The following is a 20,893-nucleotide window of genomic DNA, read 5'->3' as shown; positions in this document are numbered from 1 at the left end:
GAACAAAAAAGATGTGGAAAACCACCAAATATTTAGAAATCTAATAACCGATGAGTTAATTTTAAAAAAAAATGGAAATTACAAAGTATTTTGAATTACACAAAAATGGAACACAACATATCTATATGGAATACAGCTAAAACAATGCTTAGAGGAAAATTTGGACCATTAAATATTTACAGTAGAAAAGAAAACTGGTCTAACACAGTAATCTAGATTTCTATTTTAAGAAACTTCAGATAAACCAAAGAAGAAAGAAACAAGTAGAATTCAATAAATTAAAAAATGGAAAAAAAAAGGAAAATCAATAAAAGCAAAGCTGGTCCTTTGAAGTGATCAATAAAACTGATAAACCTCAACCACAATAAAAAAGACACAATTTAGTAATATCAGGGAAGAAAGACGTCACTACAGATGCTACAAGGCACTAAAAGGATAATAAGGAATTTTATTAAAAACCTTGTCAATTTAGATGAAATGAATGAATTCCTCAAAACACACAAACAACAAATGCTTACTCCAGAAGAAATAAAAAATCTGAATAGCCCTATATCTACTAAAGAAACTTCAATTAAAAACCTCCTCACAAACAAATTCCAGGTCAAAATCATTTCACTGATGAATTCTACTAAAATTAAAGAAAGAAATATTACCAATTCTACATAAACTCTTCCAGAAAATAAACAATCTATGATGCCAGCTTTTCACTCTGATACCAACCAGACAAACACATTGCAAGAAAAGAAAACTACAGACTAAAATCCTTCAGGATGCAAAAATCCTTAACATTTTAGAAAATGAATCCAGCAATACATAAAAAGGATAAAACATGATTAAGTGGTATTTATCCCAGGGATGTAAGGTTAGTTTAACATGTGAAGAATCAATGTAATTCACCATCCACAGCAAAAAAACTATCGTAAGATAACCTCAACAGATGCAGAAAACCACGTGACAAAATCAACACCTATTTTGTATAAAAACTCAGCAAACTAGGAATGTTAGAGTACTTTCTCAACCAGATAAAGTTCATCTACAAAAATCCAACAGCTAACATTATACTTAATAAAATAATAAAAGACCAGATGCTTTTGGGGGTGATGAAAATAACTTAAATCTTGATTGTGATGGCAGTTATATGACTATAGATTATAAAAATTCATACTGTACGATTCAAATTAGTGAATTTTATTGTATGTAAATTATATCAATAAAGCTGATTCTTAAAACTGTCAATATTTTCTTCTAGGTTGTTCAAGAAAGGTTAGTCTTTTAAATAAGAGGACTGATTATAACAACACAATTACTGATCATTTATATCACTACATCTAAGGTTCTATAAACAGCAAAATATCACAATTTTTAAGTAATGGGTATCTGCAATATATTTACAAGTTGAACCTTAAATGTAAGAAGGTTATGCTACAGTCCATTTTGAGAGCTGTAAATTGATGAAATTTAGATGAAATGAACGAATTTCTCAAAAGACACAGATAACTTCGTAGGCAATTAGGAATTTTTGCTAAAACCACTTAGTAGTTTTAAAATCAGTAATAAAATCAAGCAATATACTACAATGACAACAAAAGAACTAGTTTAATCTTTTACTCTCTTCTATGGTCTATGTTATCTTCCTACCAAAGCACTTAAATATATAAATTACCTGAGAGTTGACCTAAACTAATTCAAGTTGTTTTAAGAATTGGACTAGACCTGCATTTTATCCTATATTTGGAATTCATTTATTTTCCTCAAACCGAATCACTCAACTACTATGTAATATTCAAGAATTAGAAATTTTAAATAGTAAATGTACAAAATGCTAATCTATAATTTTATTATTGCTTTTCAATCACTAAAGGAAAGTATTTTCTAATTGTTCAGTTGTATCCATAGGCTTAATTATAATACTAGAGAAAAATGAGAATTCTTTAAATCCAAAACAGGAAGCTAATATTTTAAGAACCTTTGCATTTCTGCTACATTAAAGGTGGACAGAAATAGACTCAAGAAATTTAATAACACTTCTCAAGTATTTGCTGAAGGGAAAAATAAACGATAAAGGGGATATTCAAATGTAGCCTCTGTAAATTAACACTTATTAACTGAAGGCAGAAGACACATGCCATTTCAACTACAAAACTAGTGGATAATGGAATTTCTTCCTTTTTTTTTTTTTTTTTTTTTTTTTTTTTTTTTGAGATGGAGTCTCACTCTGTCACAAGCTGGAGTGCAGTGGCGTGATCTCGGCTCACTGCCACCTTCATCTCCTGGGTTCGAGCAATTCTTCTGCCTCAGCCTCCCAAGCAGCTGGGACTACAGGCACAAACCACAATGCCCAGATAATTTTTGTATTTTTAGTAGAGATAGGGTTTCACCATGTTGGCCAGGATGGTCTCGATCTCCTGACCTTGTGATCCGCCCGCCTCGGCCTCCCAAAGTGCTGGGATTACAGGCATGAGCCACTGCACATTCCACCTTCTCATTAAAACTGAAAGTGTCAACATTCCTTACCAAATAGACAACTCAATATATATATACAACTTAGCTGATAAACCAAAGGGCAAGGTGTACATGTGAGTAAAAATGAGCATGATTTTTTAGTGAGAACAAGAGTATCCTACTTTGTTTTTTAAACAATGCTTATCTATCAAGGGTTCATTAGTAACAAACAAAGCCAAAACTGACTTAGCTCATGTTTTCAAGCCATTAAAATGTGTAGTACATTCAGTCACTAAGGTTTCATGGTTAACTCGTGTTCATTTTAAATGCACTCAAAAACAACAATCTTCCGTCCCTATATTCCACCTTTAACTTGCCTATTTTTTTTAGTTTTGAGATTACATTAGGCAAAGTAAACATAAGAGCAGGCTTGTTTTTAAAATAATGAGGATATCTATGCATTCTTTAAAAATATAGCGCAAATCATATAAATCATGTCAAGCTAGAACTGAATAAATAGTAACATCACAAATAGAACAAGCTGCCTTTTACGCATTTACAACTACTGTTGTAAGTTTTAAAAGAAAAACCCATGTGTAAAATGGGTAATGCGAGTAAACAGTATTGGACTTAAAAATATGGAAAACTTCCACACTATTCAAACCATAACTATATCTCTTAAATAGCGTAACTTAATAAAGTTATTCTAAATTCCAGAATAAGGCAAGTTTAACATTTTAGTATTCAACTTAGCCATTTATTACTTCAAGAGAAGTCCAATAACAGCATTACTGGTCAACAAAAACTTCTTTCAAATATCAGATGGTTACCTGATCAGATGGAGTTAATACAAGACAATCCTAATAATGAGAACTATATTAACAAATCAAACATTTGACAAACTGTTGGTGTATCAAAAGTGAAATTTAAAATCAAATCTCTTGCAATGATTCTTCTATCCTACCTGTATCTTCAATAAATTCCACACATTTCTCAACAAATAGTGGTATGGGCTTCTCAGCTGTAACCAGATCCTGGAGGGGCATCCCAAAGTAATTACTTTCCCAATTTCTACGTGTTGGTGGATTGAAGTTCTTAGTTTTCTTTTTCTGCTATAAGAAAACATATTTAACACTATTAAAATTAATTTCAGAATAATAGTAATAAGCAATGTAAATACACAGTTCGGATCAAAAGAAAAATTTTATAGCCACATCCAACCTAAATGTCCACCAATATGACTCGCTAAATAAATTTTGCCAGAAGTAGCAACTTGATTGGAGACATAAGTGAACAGAAAAAAATGGCTTATTGGAAGAAAATGTTCTCTTTGGAAAATAACAGAAGACTTGATAGGTCAGGAGAGAATAGAAGATATCACTTTTCAATGCCAACACAAGGGACAAACTAGGGGCAAGCAATACCTGATTCAGTTTAGGTGTGATATATTAACTTCATTTGGTCTTGAGGCAGGTCCCAGTGAGTTTTCTGTGTCTATCTATATTTGTAATAACGTAAGAGCTCTAATTATTGATTGTATAATGATGCTATATAACTCCATGAACCGTTAGTTCCATCATTTGTCCCTTACTTTTCCATTTTCTTCCTACCTACTGATGCTTTTTATTTTTATTTTTTTATTTTTTGAGATGGAGTCTCTGTCACCCAGACTGGAGTGCAGTGACGCAATCTCGGCTCACTGCAAGCTCCACCTGCTGGGTTCACGCCATCCTCCTGCCTCAGCCTCCCAAGTAGCTGGGACTACAGGCGCCCACCACCACACCAGGCTAATTTCCTTTTGTATTTTTAGTAGAGACGGGTTTCAACATGTTAACCAGGATGATCTCAATCTCCTGACCTCGTGATCTGCCTGCGTCAGCCTCCCAAAGTGCTGGGATTACAGGTGTGAGCCACCGCGCCCAGCCTTACTTTTCCTTTTTGAGACAGAGTCTTGCTCTGTCACCCAGGCTGGAGTGCAGTGGCGCAATCTAGGCTCACTGCAAGCTCCGCCTCCTGGGTTCACGTCATTCTCCTGCCTCAGCCTCCCGAGTAGCTGGGACTATAGGCGCCCGCCACCACGCCCAGCTAATTTTTGTATTTTTAGTAGAGACGGGGGTTTCACCATATCAGCCAGGATGGTCTCAATCTCCTGACCTCGTGATCCACCCACCTCGGCCTCCCAAAGTGCTGGGATTACAGGCGTGAGCTACTGCGCCCAGTAGCTTTTTATTTTTTTTTAGACGGAATCTCACTCTATCACCCAGCTTGGAGAGCAGTGGCGCAATCTCAGCTCACTGCAACCTTGCCTACCGGGTTCAAGCAAGTCTCCTGCCTCAGCCTTCCGAGTAGCTGGGATTACAGTCATGCACCACCAAGCCCAGCTAATTTTTTTTGTTTGTTTTTTTAGTAGAGATGGGATTTCACCACGTTGGCCAGGCTGGTCTCAAACTCCTGACCTCATGATTCGCCTGCCTCGGCCTCCCCAAGTGCTGGGACTACATGCATGAGCCACAGCACCCAGCCGATGCTTTTTTTTTTTTGAGACGGAGTCTGGCTGCTACCCAGGCTGGAGTGCAGCAGCGCGATCTTGGCTCACTGCAAGCTCTGCCTCCCAGGTTCACACCATTCTCCTGCCTCAGCCTCCTGAGTAGCTGGGACTACAGGTGCCCGCCACCACACCCGGCTAATTTTTTTGTATTTTTTTAGTAGAGACGTAGTTTCATCATGTTAGCCAGAATAGTCTCGATCTCCTGACCTCGTGATCCGCCCGCCTTGGGCTCCCAAAGTGCTCATATTACAGGCTGAGCCACCGCTCCCAGCCCGATGCTTTCTTAAATGCTAGGATAACATTCATAAGTAAGGTACAAGACATTTTCACAATAGTAAAAAAAAAAATTAAATATGAATTTTCACAGTTTAACTTCAATGTAGTATTAGAGGGAAAATGATTCTTAACCAAAGAATGAACATCTCAAAAACTTAAGGAAGTATTTTTGGGAATCAAACTACTGAGGAGATTCTGATTCACTCTCTAGAGTAGGGTATAGCAAGGATTCCTACAGATGACTCTATTGTGCACATCCCATTGAGAGTTTCTGAAGTATAAAAAGATGGGCAAGTTTTCAGAAATTCAGAGGGTATTAGGCCACTTTTATTGACGGCCCTTGTTTTTCAGTTTAATCTATAAATTTTTATTTTCTCTGGCATAAATCACAAATCTATTAATATTTGTCATATTTGTCATACTGGTTTTCAAATTGGACAAAAATGTATAATTTTTAATCAGAAAAATGTATATGTGTGGGCAGGGAAAGGAGCACAGGCAGGGCTTTCAATGCCTGAAAACAATGGTCTTCATCTTAGTTTCTCATTGTTTCTGGAAGTCTGTCTTTTGAATGCATACTTCAACGTATTCTTCTGAGTCTCTGAATATCTTAAATATCTTAAACACTTAATTAAATCCTTTCAATTTCAGGTCTCTCCATCCAGCAAACTCTCAGAGCTCATGAAATCTAACTTCTAAATCCTCTTACACCATCATTCTCTGGTGATGCAGATTATATGCAACTCTGTTAAGTGCAGATTAAACCAAACACAACTAGGTGTCTGGAATGTTATCAAGGGGGCACTGGAGTGTTTGTTTCTGGCTCAAGACCTAACTCAGCAAGCCAAGTGCAAGTCAAGTAAGTGGTGTGGATCCTTACTCCTTAAATGATCCCTCCACTTCGACCACCACCAAAACAGAACAATGTGCAAGGAAGTGGAAATGAAGAGACTATAACCTCAAAGTTGAGGCAGGTGGTTGAGTTCTTTTCTTTCTCAGGAACACAAAGGTGCTTTGCAGCCTACCAACTATTAGCTATATTATCATTTGATTAGAAAAATGAAAACTGAAGCAGATGTTTTCTGTTTGGAGATAAATGCAGTGGTGAAAGAGATTACACTTAGGTAGTTTTTTTTTTTTTCTTTTTGAGAAGGAGTCTTGCTCTGTCGCCCAGGCTGGAGTGCAGTGGCGTGATCTCAGCTCACTGCAAGCTCTGTCTCCTGGGTTCACGCCATTCTCCTGCCTCAGCCTTCCGAGTAGCTGGGACTACAGGCGTCTGCCACCACGCCTGGCTAATTTTTTGTATTTTTAGTAGAGATGGGATTTCACTGCATTAGCCAGGATGGTCTCGATATCCTGACTTCGTGATCTGCCCGCCTCGGCCTCCCAAAGTGCTAGGATTACAGGCGTGAGCCACCGCGCCTGGCCTACACTTAGGTAGATTAATGAAAATGGCAATGCCTAGACTATGGTGGGAACAACAGGAAGGAAGGGATCTTAACAGTCTGTAATATCATCTGAGGAATATGAAGTTTTAAGAAAAACAAACTAGCTAGCCAACTCTAAATGTTCCAATCACCTCTTAACTCCTTTTCTTATAGTACTAGCATTTAGGAGTCAATTTAAACTTTCCGATGATTCTGAAATAATTCTATCCCTATCTATGGGGTCACAGGAAAGAGGAAAAAGTGAAGTCTCAACCTTATCCAGACAGCCCTGAATACTTAATTAAAATTCGGGGGTTGTGACAGGAAAACAAAATTGTAGATTCTCTGGCTTATGCCAGTAAATATGTCCCAAGGTCCATAAAGTTATAAAGGCAAATTATTTAAGTCTGCAGTTACACCAAGATTCAGAGCTAGCAATCTAATGTAATGAAAGGCTAAGCAGCTTATAGTAAGGAATTTCTGGCCAACTCAAAAGGAATACTTTAGAAATAAAGAACTGCTCTGACAGTCAAATTATAAACCATACATATAACAAGAGGAGGGGACCCTATGTGACTTCTACTTTTTCCACTAATTAATGACACTGTTACAAAGGAAAATTCAATGCAGAAAAATAAAGTTTTGGATTAGACACTTCTATACTAGCTTCTGTGATGAACAAAAATGTATATGATTCCTTTTTCCTGTAAGTGATAGTTCTTAATCATTTACACTTCAAGGTGCTCTTTTAAAACATGTGACTTCTGAAAAACTCTCCACAAAATTCTGATAAGCACCCTTTGGTTAAGAGTTCCTCATCTGTAGCTATAAGCTTGTAACAACTCAAAATGATTTATATAACTAGAAATCTATTTCATAAACTAAGACTAGATGATTACAATTGCTATAAAATGACATCAAAGTTCTGAAATGTAAGAGAAAAATTAGCAGCATGGTATTTTATTGTTTATATCTGGTTTTTGATAAACCTTTAGTTAGAAATGGTACCTCCAATAAAATAATTGGGCCAGTGGAAAACAAATTCTGACATACGAAAATACAATTTTTTTTTTTGAGGCGGTGTCTTGATCTATTGCCCAGGCGGGAGTGCAGTGGCGCCATCTCGGCTCACTGCAAGCTCTGCCTTCCAGGTTCACACCATTCTCCTGTCTCAGCCTCCTGAGTAGCTGGGACTACAAGCGCCCACCACCATGCCCTGCTAATTTTTTGTATTTTTAGTAGAGACACGGTTTCATCATGTTAGCCAGGATGGTCTCTATCTCCTGACCTCGTAATCTGCCCACCTCAGCCTCCCAAAGTGCTGGGATTATAGGCGTGAGCCACCGTGCCCGACCAAAAATCCAAATTTTGATTCATTACTACATTCATTCATATCTGAACTTCTACTTAAATGCAAATGCCCAGTCTTTTTTCTAGTCACTTAAGCAAATTTCTTATCTGCAAAAGCACATCACAGTAAAACAAACATTCCATTCAGCAATTACCTCTCTTTAAGTGTTCAACATATTAAAAACTCTAATTTGTATATGTAAACATGACTAGGAAGAAGAAAACAGCCCTTTCCAGAAACTGCTCTTCCTACCTTAGTAATATCAGCAACACAAGGGGTCACCTAAGCAACATCTTCAAATAAATACTACAGTAACATTTTTAAAAAACCAAACATCTCAAATGCTTCACCAGTAACCAAAAATTGAACAAAACTTGAGCAGTGAAATGCAGTTGACTAGGCTGTCAAAGAACCAGTTCTGGAAACAAGAAAACTGGATCTCTATTTTCTTACATGTGATTCTTGAAATTAAAAAAAATCAAAGAGGCCAGGCATGGTGGCTCACGCCTGTAATCCCAGAACTTTGGGAGGCCGAAATGGGTGGAATCACAAGGTCAGGAGATCGAGACCATCCTGGCCAACATGGTGAAACCCCATCTCTACTAAAAATACAAAAATCAGCTGGGTGTGGTGGCGTGAGCCTGTAGTCCCAGCTACTCAGGAGGCTGAGGCAGGAGAATCGCTTGAACCAGGGAGGCGGAGGTTACGGTGAGCTGAGATCGCACCACTGCACTCCAGCCTAGTGATAGAGTGAGACTCGGTCAAAAAAAAAAAAAAATCAAAGAAGAAGCGTGACAACAGGAGATGAAATGTGAAGAAACTGAAAGAAAAAACATTACAGAAACAAAAACCTGCTTAGAAGTAGCAAATAAAAGATTCAATATAATTGAAAAGATGAAAATAAAATGGAAAAGACCATCAGAGAGTTCCTTTTCCTGCTATATCATTCTTATTATACACACCACAAAACACTGGGTTTTGCTCTCATTTAAAAAAGAAGTCTCAATCTTCTACTCCCTTTTGCAGACAAACTATATACAAGTAATCTATACAAGATGTCACCAATTCTTCTCTTTCCATTCATTCCTAAATGCACTCAAATTAGTTATCACCCTCAAAACTCCACTAAATCAATCTGCTCTTATTAAGGTCACCAAAGACTGTTTTCTATAATTAGTTCTCAGTTCTCATCTTGACTTTTCAGCAGTCAGTCTCTTCACTGGACTTCTAAAGAGACCACCCCTGTTATCTTACTCGCTCTCCCCTTTTTAGTCTCCTTTTCTGGTCCCTCCTCATCAACACTGTAATGCTGTGAATATCCTAATCAGTCTCTGTCTTTTGCTGCTGTTATTTGACACAGCATCTTGCTCTGTACTCAGGCTGTACTGCAGTGGCACGATTATAGCTCACTGTAGCCTCGAACACCTTGGCCTTAAGTAATTCTCCTGCCTTGGTCCCCCAAAGTGCTGGAATTACAGGTTGAGCCACAGCCCCAGGCTCTGATTGTCTTCTTTTCTCCATCTATACTCACCCTCTTGGTAACATCATCTATATGCTGATAAGCTAAATTATTACTTTCAGCACAGCTCTTTCTCCTGAAGCCTAAACTAATGTAAAACACCCTAACAACATCAGTTTAAAGTCTAAGAAAAACCTCTCGTGCTTTCCTTAAAATGTAATCTATCTGCAGCCTTCTCCATCTCAGTTATTGGGAATTCTATCCTCTCAGTTGCTTGGAATACAAATCTTGGAGTCATCCTCGATCTCCTTTTTCTCTCATACCCTACTTCCAACTGTTAAGCAAATGGATAGATACAGAATCTACTTACTTTTTACCATCTTCATTGTTAACTCCCTGGCCCATAAAGCTATCATCATTTCACATATATGGATTACTGCATCACCTGCTTAATATCCCCTGCTTCTACCATCATTCCCTACAGGCCATTCTCTACAGACAGCTAGAATGTTGGCTCCTTGAATAGACATATATAATCTGCATGCCTTGGACTTGCTCCTTTACATTTTGACCTAATTTCCCTCATCATTTATGCTTTCCTCAAGTCACATGGTTTCCTTGCTATCTTAATATGCCAGGAATGCTCCTGCCTTAGCACTTTTGTAGTGGCCATTCCCTTTACCTTCTCAATGAGGCCTACACTGACCACCCTATTAAAAATTGTAATCCAATCTCAGCTACTTGGGAGGCTGAGATGGAAGGACAGCTTGAGCTTAGGAGTTTAAATTCCAGCCTGGGCAACACAGCAAGATCCCATCTCTTAAAAAAAACAAACAAACAAACAAAAAAGCAAAAGCAATCCTACTGCTGTCTTTCCCAGCCCCTCCCCAGTACTCTGTTCCTCTTACCCTGCCTTTTCTCTCCACAACACTATGTAACTACTCATGTATCATCTTTTTTTTTTTTTTTTTTTTTTGGCCTCCCTCTGCTACAATTTAAGCTCTACACAAGGGCAGGAATTTTTATCTGCTTTGTTCATAAACATACCTCAAACATCCGGAACACTATGAAATAAATTAGTACAAATGGTCCAGAAAGAGATACTTGAGGTCTCTTCTAAAATAATGAGCTTAATTTGTAGATTAAATGACCTTACTATGTACTAGGAAAAATAAACAACAAATAAGAGTGAATCAACAAGTTAGGGGCATATCATGCTGAACTTGGTAAGCTACAAAGAATCTTAAAAGCATCCAGGCAGAAGAAACAAATGACCAACAGTGGGGGAAAAAAAAGCAGGACAGCCTCAGCGTTCTCCGGAAAACTGTAAGCCAGAAGACTCATCTACAGGAATGTTCATGGGAAACATGTGTCAAGAATTCTTAGCCAATATGTCATTTAGGCATGTACAACTTGCAACTTATACATTTTCTTAAAAAGTTTGCAAATACGTAATAATTATATTTAAATTATAATAGCCTCAAACTCCTGAAAAATCTTAACCACATGATACAAAATCAATTAAAAAAATCTTACACTGGAGAATTTGTGATATGAAAAATGTAAGAGTGAACACTGAATATTGTAAAACTAATTCTAATTAACAGTGGTATGGCTATTAATATAATTTATAATTTTGTAGGTAAAGCTATACAATGTAAAAATAATTTGGTAACAGGCCAGAACTAAAAGCCTCAACCTACCCTATATAAAGGGAGAGGAGGGATGAGATATGAGAGATAATATAATTACACTAGTGCACAACAGGTACAATAATATACTATTTGGGAGGTGGAATAAAGATGGTAAACTGAAATAGGAGTTCAATATATTTAAAGATAAAAATATGAAGTACATAAATTAATAGCTCCTTCCTTTTCCTTTTTTTTCTTTGCTAATGAAGAATAAAAACTAGAAAACAAGAAAAAAGGAAGCCAAAACTTATAAAATAAATATAAATGTAACAGGATCAACTATAACAAAAAGATCCTCGGGCTTAGTGTAAAAGTAAACCCAACCAACCACATGCCATTTAAACAAAGGACTCCAAAGAGTTAAGTAATATATACATATATTTTAAAAGAGCAGTATTAACATTGGAGTTGTTAAGGCAAAAAGCCTTTAACCATACAAACAGACTCACTTGACAATGATCTAGAATTCAATCTATCAAGCAGCAACAAATTATAGCAGAAATAAGTAAATGTCTATGGAAACAAAGAGTCAAATTTTAAAGGATCTCCTTTACTTTGTCAGGTCAAGTATGCCCAAATTAAGAATAAGCACTGAGTGTTAATTTTAATAGATTCACACATACACTACATAAATTTTAAGTCTTATAAACAGTGTAATCCCATTTCTATAACATCATTTATATTCATGTAAGTATAGCAAAAATTATACAAATTTTAATCCTTCTCTTTCAAAAAGGAAAAAGATCTGAAATCATATTTTACTCCAATGACTTTCAATTTGCGTTTCCTCTGATCCCTATATACTGTCTCATACTTGAGACTCTCCACATATCCCAGCATATTCTGAAATTTAAAAAACCCAAGTAATACAGGCACTATCTACCTTCCTCTCCCTTCCTAATGGCCTGAAATCACATTTAATTGAGAAGCAGAAAAAATAGGAACTCCCTCATATTATTGCCAGGACCAATCTAACTATAACCCTACTCTATTTCATCTTTTCCCTCTATAATAACTGCAGTACCTAAATCCTGATCACAGGATTACACATCACCTAAATCCTGATTCTCCTTCCTCTCTTTCTTCTCCTTCAGAATCACTCCTATTCCCCATCACTTTTCTCCTATAGCATCAATTTGTCCCTCTCCTGGGTCATTCTTATGAACATACAAATACTCTCCAATCTCTCTCATCTTTAAAAACAAACACAAAAACCCTCCTTTGATCCCACATTGCCTTCTAGTTACTGCCCCAATTCTTGCTCCCTTTCACAGTGAAACTTCTTGAATATGTCATCTACATCCATTGTCTCTACTTTTCCCATTCCAGTAACTCTTCAACCCACTTCCATCTGGCTTTCCCTACCGTTCCCTTAAACCGCTTCTATCAAATGAATAAGAAACTTTTTTCTTCATCCTTGATCTCTCAGCAACATTCTTTCCTGAACTTCCTCCTTAAACACTTGCTCTGTTGGCTCCCATATCATACTCTTCATTAGCTTTTCTCTTTTCCCACTAAGGATTTCCTTTCAGTTTCATCTACCAACAACTCTTCTACCCAAACTCAGTTCTAAGTTCTCCCTTCTTCTCTAGCTGTACTCTGCCCTTATGTGAATTTATCTAATCCCAAAACTTTAAATATCCTTTATACATCCCAATAACTCTTGCTCTGAGTACCAGACTCATAAATCTAATTTTTAGACTTTGACACTTCTACTCATTTGTCAACACAGGTATTTTAAACATAAAAAGCACAGTTGTCTTTATTCTTTCTAGTCTGAACCCTTTCACCCTTAGTCTTTGTTATCTTAGTAATATCTACCCAACTGCTCAAACCATAAACCTAGGAGTCAACCTTGCTTTTCTCTTTTCCTTTACTCTCCACAGCAAACATATCACAAGCCCTATTGGTACAACTTCCAAAATACTATTTAAAATCTGGTCACATTTCCTTTTGGTTCATGTAACTGGCACAATATATATAGCACATGGTAGATACTCAGTAAACATTGACAGAAGCAAACAACTAAAAACAGGCACCAGAGAAAAGCCTTCACCATGTAAGATTTCTGTTAATATACAAAGTACTATTGGTTTATATACCATTTACGGTAACAGTTTCATTTACCTAATTCTTCATTCCTATAGGAGTTACTAGACAGGTATGTCTAAGCTTAAGCATCCTAACCTAATCAGGATTCATATGAAATAATGATTACTCACATCATCAAGTTACAGGAAGAATAGCCAACTGTATGTGAATTCACTTGGAAAAAAGGTGGTGTACTTTCAACAGTCTGTAAGAACTGAAGAAATTACTATACTATATGCATAGCATGTTAGTTTGCTGTAAAGGATATTAAAAATCAGTGGAATTTAATGCCCTTGAGAAACATATAATCTGTTACAACGAAAAAACACCTAGCTACCAGTCATTAATAGCACATACAAAATAATATGTGATTAAATGTCAAAATAACTAAATGTAAGACTTAAATCTGGATTCGAAGGGTAGAACTTATATAGGAATGGATGAGGTCAGGGACATTTTCAGAAGTTAGAAAGGATCTAGTGCGTAAGTCATCTACTCATCTAAACATTTGGGTGCCTACTATATGTCGAGATGAAGACTATGAAATCACCAGAAACTGCCATTTATTTACTGCTTACTATCTATTAGGCACTTGTTAATACTATGTGCATAATCTTAATCTTCACAACAGCTCTGAGCCAGCTACTATTTTCCATCTATTTTGACGTACCTAGAGCTCTTAAGAGTATGTGTGGCAATGAATAAGGTTAAAAGGTCAGCAAGGGCCATACTGCAAATGGCTTTAGATGCCTAACTCAGGTATTTGGAACTTTATACAGAGGTTACAAATATACTTTGTACGGAGAGGGATCAGGCACTTCTATTTTAGCACTGCCCCCCAGAAAGCAACATAAATAACAGTTTGAAAAAAATGGTGAATGGAACATGGAAACTTAATTTAAAAAGTTGCTGCACCACAAATATTGGTGAGGATGTGGAGAAACTGGATCCATCATACACTGCTAGTAGGGATTTAAAATAGTATACCCAGGTCAGGTGCAGCGGCTCATGCCTGTAATCCCAGCACTTTGGGAAGCTGAGGTGGGTGGATCACGAGGTCGGGAGTTCAAGACCTGCCTGGCCAAGATAGTGAAACCCTGTCTCTACTAAAAATACAAAAATTAGCCGGGTGTGGTGGTGGGCACCTGTAATCCCAGATACTCAGGAGGCTGAGGCAGAGAATTACTTGAACCTGGGAGGCAGAGGTTGCAGTGAGCTGAGATCATGCCACTGCACTATAGCCTGGGCAACAGAGTGAGACTCTATCTCAATAAATAAATAAATAAAATAGTATACCCACTCTGGAAAACAGTTTGGCAGTTTCTTATCCTGTATTCGAATGTTCATGACAACTTTATTCAAGATGGACAAAAACTGGAACGACCTGATGTCCTTCAACAGGTTAAAACACTGATACATCCATATTATGGAATATTATTCAGCAATAAAAAGAACAAACTGTTGATGCATGCAACAACTTGGCTGAATCTCAAGGGCATTATGCTAAATGAAAGTCAATCCCAGAAAGTTATATGCTTTGTGATTCCATTTATATAACATTCTTGAAATGACAAAATTACAGAAATGAAAAACAGAGTAGTGACTGTCAGTGGTTAGGGATGGGTGAGGAGAAGGAAAAGCATGTAGTTATAAAAAGACAAAACAAGTAATTTGCTAGTGATGGAACTGTTTTATATCTTGACTATGGGAGGGACACACAAACCTATACACATGAAAAATTGCAAAGAACAAAATATACACATGTACAAATTAGTACAAGTAAAACTGGGGAAATCTGAATAAGATCTGTAGATCATATTAATGTCAACACCCTAGCTGTGATATTGTACTACAGTTTTGCAGGATATTACCATTGTGGGAAAATGGGCAAAGAGCACATGGGGTCTGTCTTTTTTTTTTTTTTTTAAACAATAGCATGTGAATCAACAATTAGCTCAAAATAAAATCTTTATTTCTTTAAAAAAGGTCTTTGTGATAATGCAGGTAAGAAATAATGACAACCTCAACTAGTATGAAAATGGAACAGAAGCAACACATTTTATGGCAGAATAATGAATGATAAACAGTCGAGTATGATAAATGACAATAGCATGTAGCTCTGGCCCATAGTTAACATAATCCTGAAAATATATTGTTACTCAATCATGGTGAGGCTGGGGAAGAAAACACTATGACCTATATGGAAAACCCTACCTTTCTTACTGAACAGATACAAACATGCCTTGTATGACTGACTTCTAGAACTTCATAGACATTTTCTTCAAGACATAGTCTCCTACACCAGGGTTTCTCAACTTCAAGATTATTGGCACTTTGGGCTGTATAATTCTTTGTTGTGGAAGATGGCCTGTGAATTCTGCAATGTTTAGCAGTAACCCTGGCTTCTACCCACTAGATGCCAGTAGCAACCTCCTACTTCCAGTTGTGACACCCAAAAATGTCTCTAGACATTGCCATATGCTTCCTGGAGGGCCAAACTGACCCTGGTTGATAGCCACTGTGCTAGACTAGTAAAAAGAAAGACCAATAACTCAAGTTTGGGAAACAGCTACAGATATATTTCTGAAAAGCCTGAGAATTTTAACTTTAAAAAAGGTCCACACATGACTCAAGACTGAGAAACAATACTGCAGGTTACACAAAGTTGAATGATAACTATAACTGCCCTCAGAAAGCTTATAACATAGAAAAACAAAATTAAACTACAATATAAAGTGATCAGGCAGTGAGAAGCAGCATTACATTATAGTTTAACACACTGGTGTAAGAAAGAAGCCTTCAGGGGACCTAGCACTCTAAAGGTTTATTTAATCCCCTTTTTAAGCCTATAAAAGCTGTAAGTGCTGGCCAAAAGTCCAAATACACTTCAGAAAACTTACATCGTGAAGACTCTCTCACACCCTTTATGCTAACACTAGGTGAAAAGAGGAAATAAAAAACAACAGGGAGTAAATAAATGTGGTCTAGGTTTTTGTACATACTTACCAGGCAAACTAATTTTAACCTTGACTCAGGAACCTTTATTCTCTAAGACAACATCTTCCTAAAAAGCATTTCAACATATATATGTGGCAGATATTTTATTAATGCCATTAACAACTTAACAAAAAATAAACCTGGAGTCACTTGGAGAAAATTCTAGCAAAGCAACTAACTATTCAAGTGAATGGGTGGATTTCTACCCAGCTTCCCCAAATTTCAGTGTCTTCCTCCTCCCTCTCATCTTATAAAAGGAGTTTCTTAAACTGGGATCCACAGGCCTTTAGAAAGTATTTGAAACCATTAAAACTCCAGTAAAACTTTGTGCATGTGCATTTTTCTAGGGAAAATACCCAAACCTTTACTCAGATTTTCAAAGGCTAAGAACAATTTCCAAAAAGTTCAAAACAATTATGTGATACAATGTATGCAAGTTGTACCCTTTATTTTGACTAAGATACAATCATAAGATCTGTTTTGCCATATCCCTATATTTTGTTGTAAGGATTCTAAACATCAAAAATTACTACTATTTTTGTAGTAGTAAACCCTCCTATGCTCTGGGGTTTCTCTTCTTTAAAAGTCACAGATTAAGCCCTATTTACTTGAGTACTCCATCCACACGTTAGCTGAGATGACAGGAAAACATTACAGAGCAAGAAATCATAACACTGCATCTACTGTAAAGAGCCTCTCCTAGGATTGACACAATTTGTAGTATACAAAATTTTGGTGTACATAAATTGGCAAACCTATAAATTTACCTATAGTCTTGCAATAGTAACAACTGTCCATTAACATAAGAACACAATTATCTATGTTATAGAAATGCCTCCTCGACACATACCTAACATTTACTATTAATCTGCTGCAGAAATGAGTAACTTCAATAATCTGTACTATGCTTTTACTAAATATTCAGTATGCTGCTATAAACACTAAGAAAAAGTTTGTATAGAAAGCCAAATTTAAATTAGCGAAAATGTATGCCACTGACATAATCTTTCATATTAAGTCTCAACAAAATATATAAATCAGAAATATACTTTAAAAATTAACCATCTAATTACATTTCAATCTGAATTTGAAAAGCAATAAATCATGGTCAAATGGACAACACGGAATTCAAAGAAATGGCAAATAGTAAAATACTGCCAGAAATACTTGCACTATATATCCACACTTAGGTTATCACAAATTGGTGTAGCCAGCACCAAAAATGCTGAAGAAACAAATTTTAACTTTATGAGAAATTATAGAAACACCATAGATCTAGTTAATCAGGTAGACCAATTTAGCCAGTTACCCAGGAAGAAAGCAATAGAAATGGTACTGAAGAAAGCCTAAGTAAATTTTTTCCAGATGAGATGAAATATGAGAAAGAACCAGAAGTCTGGCTAAACTTGTTGAAAATATAAAACATATATAATTTTCAGCAAAATCGATTTTATTAGACTGAATTTCTTGAAAGCAGACCCAATGAATGACCAAGTCATTCCCATATTAGTTTCTAACAGTGTTCAGGCACAGTAGGCATTTACCAAAATGCTTGTTGAATAAAATGAGTTTTCCTGTCTCAAAATAAATTGTAATTAAACACATGAACAGTTCTTTTACAAAAACAAAGACCATACATTTATGCTGACTTCAACTGATCACACTACGACACAGAGTACTGTGCTAGGCCATGGAGATCAACTATAAACAAGATACAAATCTTGCCTGCAGTAGACGCTGTGGTTTTCCTATCTTAGAAATTACCTTAATTTCACAGAAAGCCAATTTCACTCAGAGCTCTCAGGATAAAGACTAAAACCTAAACTCATTTTTCTTTTTTTTCGAGACAGGGTCTCGCTCTGTTGCACAGGCTGGAATGCAGTGGTGCAGTCACAGTTCACTGCAATCTCAAACTCTTGGGTTCAAGTGATCCTTCGGGGCTCATCACTATGCCCAGCTGAGTTTTTACATTTTTGTAGGGATGGTGTCTCACTATGTTGCCCAGGCTGGTCAGACCTAAATTCAGCTGGATAATTCTACTCCCCTGGACAGACTGTATTGGTTAGGAACAGATGCAGGACCTAACTCAAGGCAGACTAGAAAAGATGCTGGTTGAAGGGTCTAGAAAAGAACCTTTTTCATTCTTTTAAACACAATTCCTGTACAAAGGTGACTCTCACTTTCTCCCCTAAGGGGATGTTTTCAAGGTAACAATGGGTATCATGAATATTCCATATCAACTCTGAAGAAATTAAGCAAGGTACAGAAAATAGGTACAAAAAAGAAAATTTGAAACTTTCAAGCACTTCAAGACTTTGTTGAATAAAGAATCTTTGCTCACTCAACAAAGTGTAAGCCTATCCCATCATATCTGTAAGTATTGCCTTCCTATAGTAAGCTTTTTTTTTTTTTTTGGAGTCTCGCTCTGTCACCCAGGCTGCAGTGCAGTGGCACGATCTTGGCTCACTGCAACCTCCATCTTCTAGGCTCAGGCGATTCTGCCTCAGCCTCCCAAGTAGCTGGGATTACAGGTACACACCACCATGCCTGGCTAATTTTTATATTTTCAGTAGAGACAGGTTTTCACCATGTTGGCCAGGCTGGTCTTGAACTCCTGACCTCAAGTGATCCACCTGCCTTGCCCTCCCAAAGTGCTGGGATTACAGGTGTGAGCCACTGCACCCTGCCTGCTCTTTCTATATAGTAAGCTTTTTACATCCAGTTTTTTTTTTTTTTTTTTGGCCTTCACGAAATTCTTTCAAGAACCTATATCAGGTTCTCTCAGATGTGAACACTATCAACCTAATGACTGTCAAGAGGTTAAATGATACACACTAAAAAACAAAAAACATGCTTTTCTCGTAACTTATGCATTCTGATATAGACAAATGACAACAGAAACATTTTCATATACTTCATTACTTTTATATCTGGAATGAACAATTTACAGATAGAGTGAGGTTCTAGAAATCAGAAGTCAATGCTAAACCCAAGATTTACTATATTAATATAATGGCATGGTATGAAGTCATGATTTGCTAATATCAGATTAATACCTTGTCACTCAATATATACATATTAACATTTATCTAAAACATACTTATTTTGGTTTTATTCTTCTGCCAGTCTCCAAATCCCATTACAGTGGCTAAAGCAGCAAAATCTTTTAAGACATTAATTGATGGTGGATTTAGGTAAGAAGGGAGCACTAAAATACAAAGAAACAACACTGACTAGAAGGAATACATGTTGGTAATTGCTAATATAAAGAGAAGAAAATATTCAGGGCCTGGAATAAGACAGGAAAACAATTTAAAAAGAAGTTAAAAATAAAAAATCATCTGAATACCAGCTTATACTAATACACCATAAAATTCACCAAGTATTTTACTATTTACCTGAATCAAGCTAAAAATAAAATAGACAAAATAGATACTGAAGAAAAATCAAACCAACTTAAACACAGGTGTTTAACACATTCCTTGAATGTGTTCAAAACTGGCAATTTTATTAATAATAATACAACTCAAATTTTCTCAGGAAATTTCAAGCAGTCTCTTAAAGGGCTCCTTTTCAAACACTAGTAGGTTACTAAATTAATTCAGATTTTAAGAAGTAAAAATGTACCTTTTTCACTGTAATAGACTAGAAAATCAAAATAACATATACAGTTGTCCCACAACATCCGAAGGGGATTGCTTTCAAGACCTCTGTGGACACTAAAATCCGAGGACACTTAAGTCCCTTATATAAAATGGTATAGTATTTGCATATAATCTATGCATATCCTTCCATATACCTAAATCATCTCTACATTACTTACAGTAACCTAAAACAGTGTAAATGCTGTGTAAACAGTTGCTACACTGTTTTTTAAATATGTATTATCAAGCCAGGCATGGTGGCACACACACATAGTCCTAGTACTTTAGGAGGCCAAGGTAGAGGATGGCTTGAGGCCAGGAGTTTGAGATCAGCCTGGGCAACACAGTGAGACCCCCCCATCTCTATGACAACAAAAAATTAGCTAGGCATGGTGGCTAATACCTGTAGTCCTGGCTACTCAGGAGGCTGAGGCAGGAAGATCACTTGAGCCCAGGGGTCTGAGACTGCAGTGACCTCTGATGGTACCACTGCACTCCAGCCTGGGCAACAGAGCAAGATTATATCTCATAAATAAATATCCATTTTTGTTATTGTATTGTTATTTTTGGTAGTTTTTTTCCTGAATATTTTCAATCTGCAGTTTGTGGAATCTGTGGATGTGAAACTCATGGATACAGAGGGCACAATGTACAATAAAGTTAAGTATTGTTTTGTGAAATTGCATTTCAATTATGTAGAAATATTTGTCTGTATAATGGGTCATTATTTTAAAAAATAATTCTCATTGCCAGTTACAATCAAAAACATCTTAGAGGTTTTGTTACCATAACTAACACTAACTTCATTTGGGTATAAAACAAAAGATAACGAAACCTAAAGGCTTCTGATTGGTAAGAATGACAACGAAGCTCAGTTTAAGACAAACGTATCTGAATCTTCCTTAGATGCCATTAATGCCCAAAAGCTATGGTTTTCCAGGTATCAAGGAATCTGAGAAAACAT

The 20,893-nt window shown here is 36.5% G+C and overlaps 1 protein-coding gene across 4 annotated transcripts in view; it reads right to left on the bottom strand.

Annotated features, from left to right (window-relative positions):
• Positions 1–20,893, bottom strand: part of ARHGAP5 (Rho GTPase activating protein 5) — an 84,208-nt gene that overhangs the window by 36,997 nt on the left and 26,318 nt on the right. For 3 of the 4 annotated variants that reach the window (XM_030813177.1, XM_030813165.1, XM_003263687.3), the window contains exon 3: positions 3,407–3,554. In XM_030813177.1, the coding sequence (XP_030669037.1) occupies positions 3,407–3,554 (148 nt within the window). The remainder of the gene's footprint in view (positions 1–3,406; positions 3,555–20,893) is intronic. The other variant, XM_012504490.2, reaches the window with a different exon arrangement.

This window comes from Nomascus leucogenys, chromosome 1a, assembly GCF_006542625.1.
Source record: "Nomascus leucogenys isolate Asia chromosome 1a, Asia_NLE_v1, whole genome shotgun sequence".
NCBI lineage: Eukaryota > Metazoa > Chordata > Mammalia > Primates > Hylobatidae > Nomascus > Nomascus leucogenys.
Note: the sequence above shows the minus strand (reverse complement) of the source record. Positions and strands in the feature narration are given on the sequence as shown.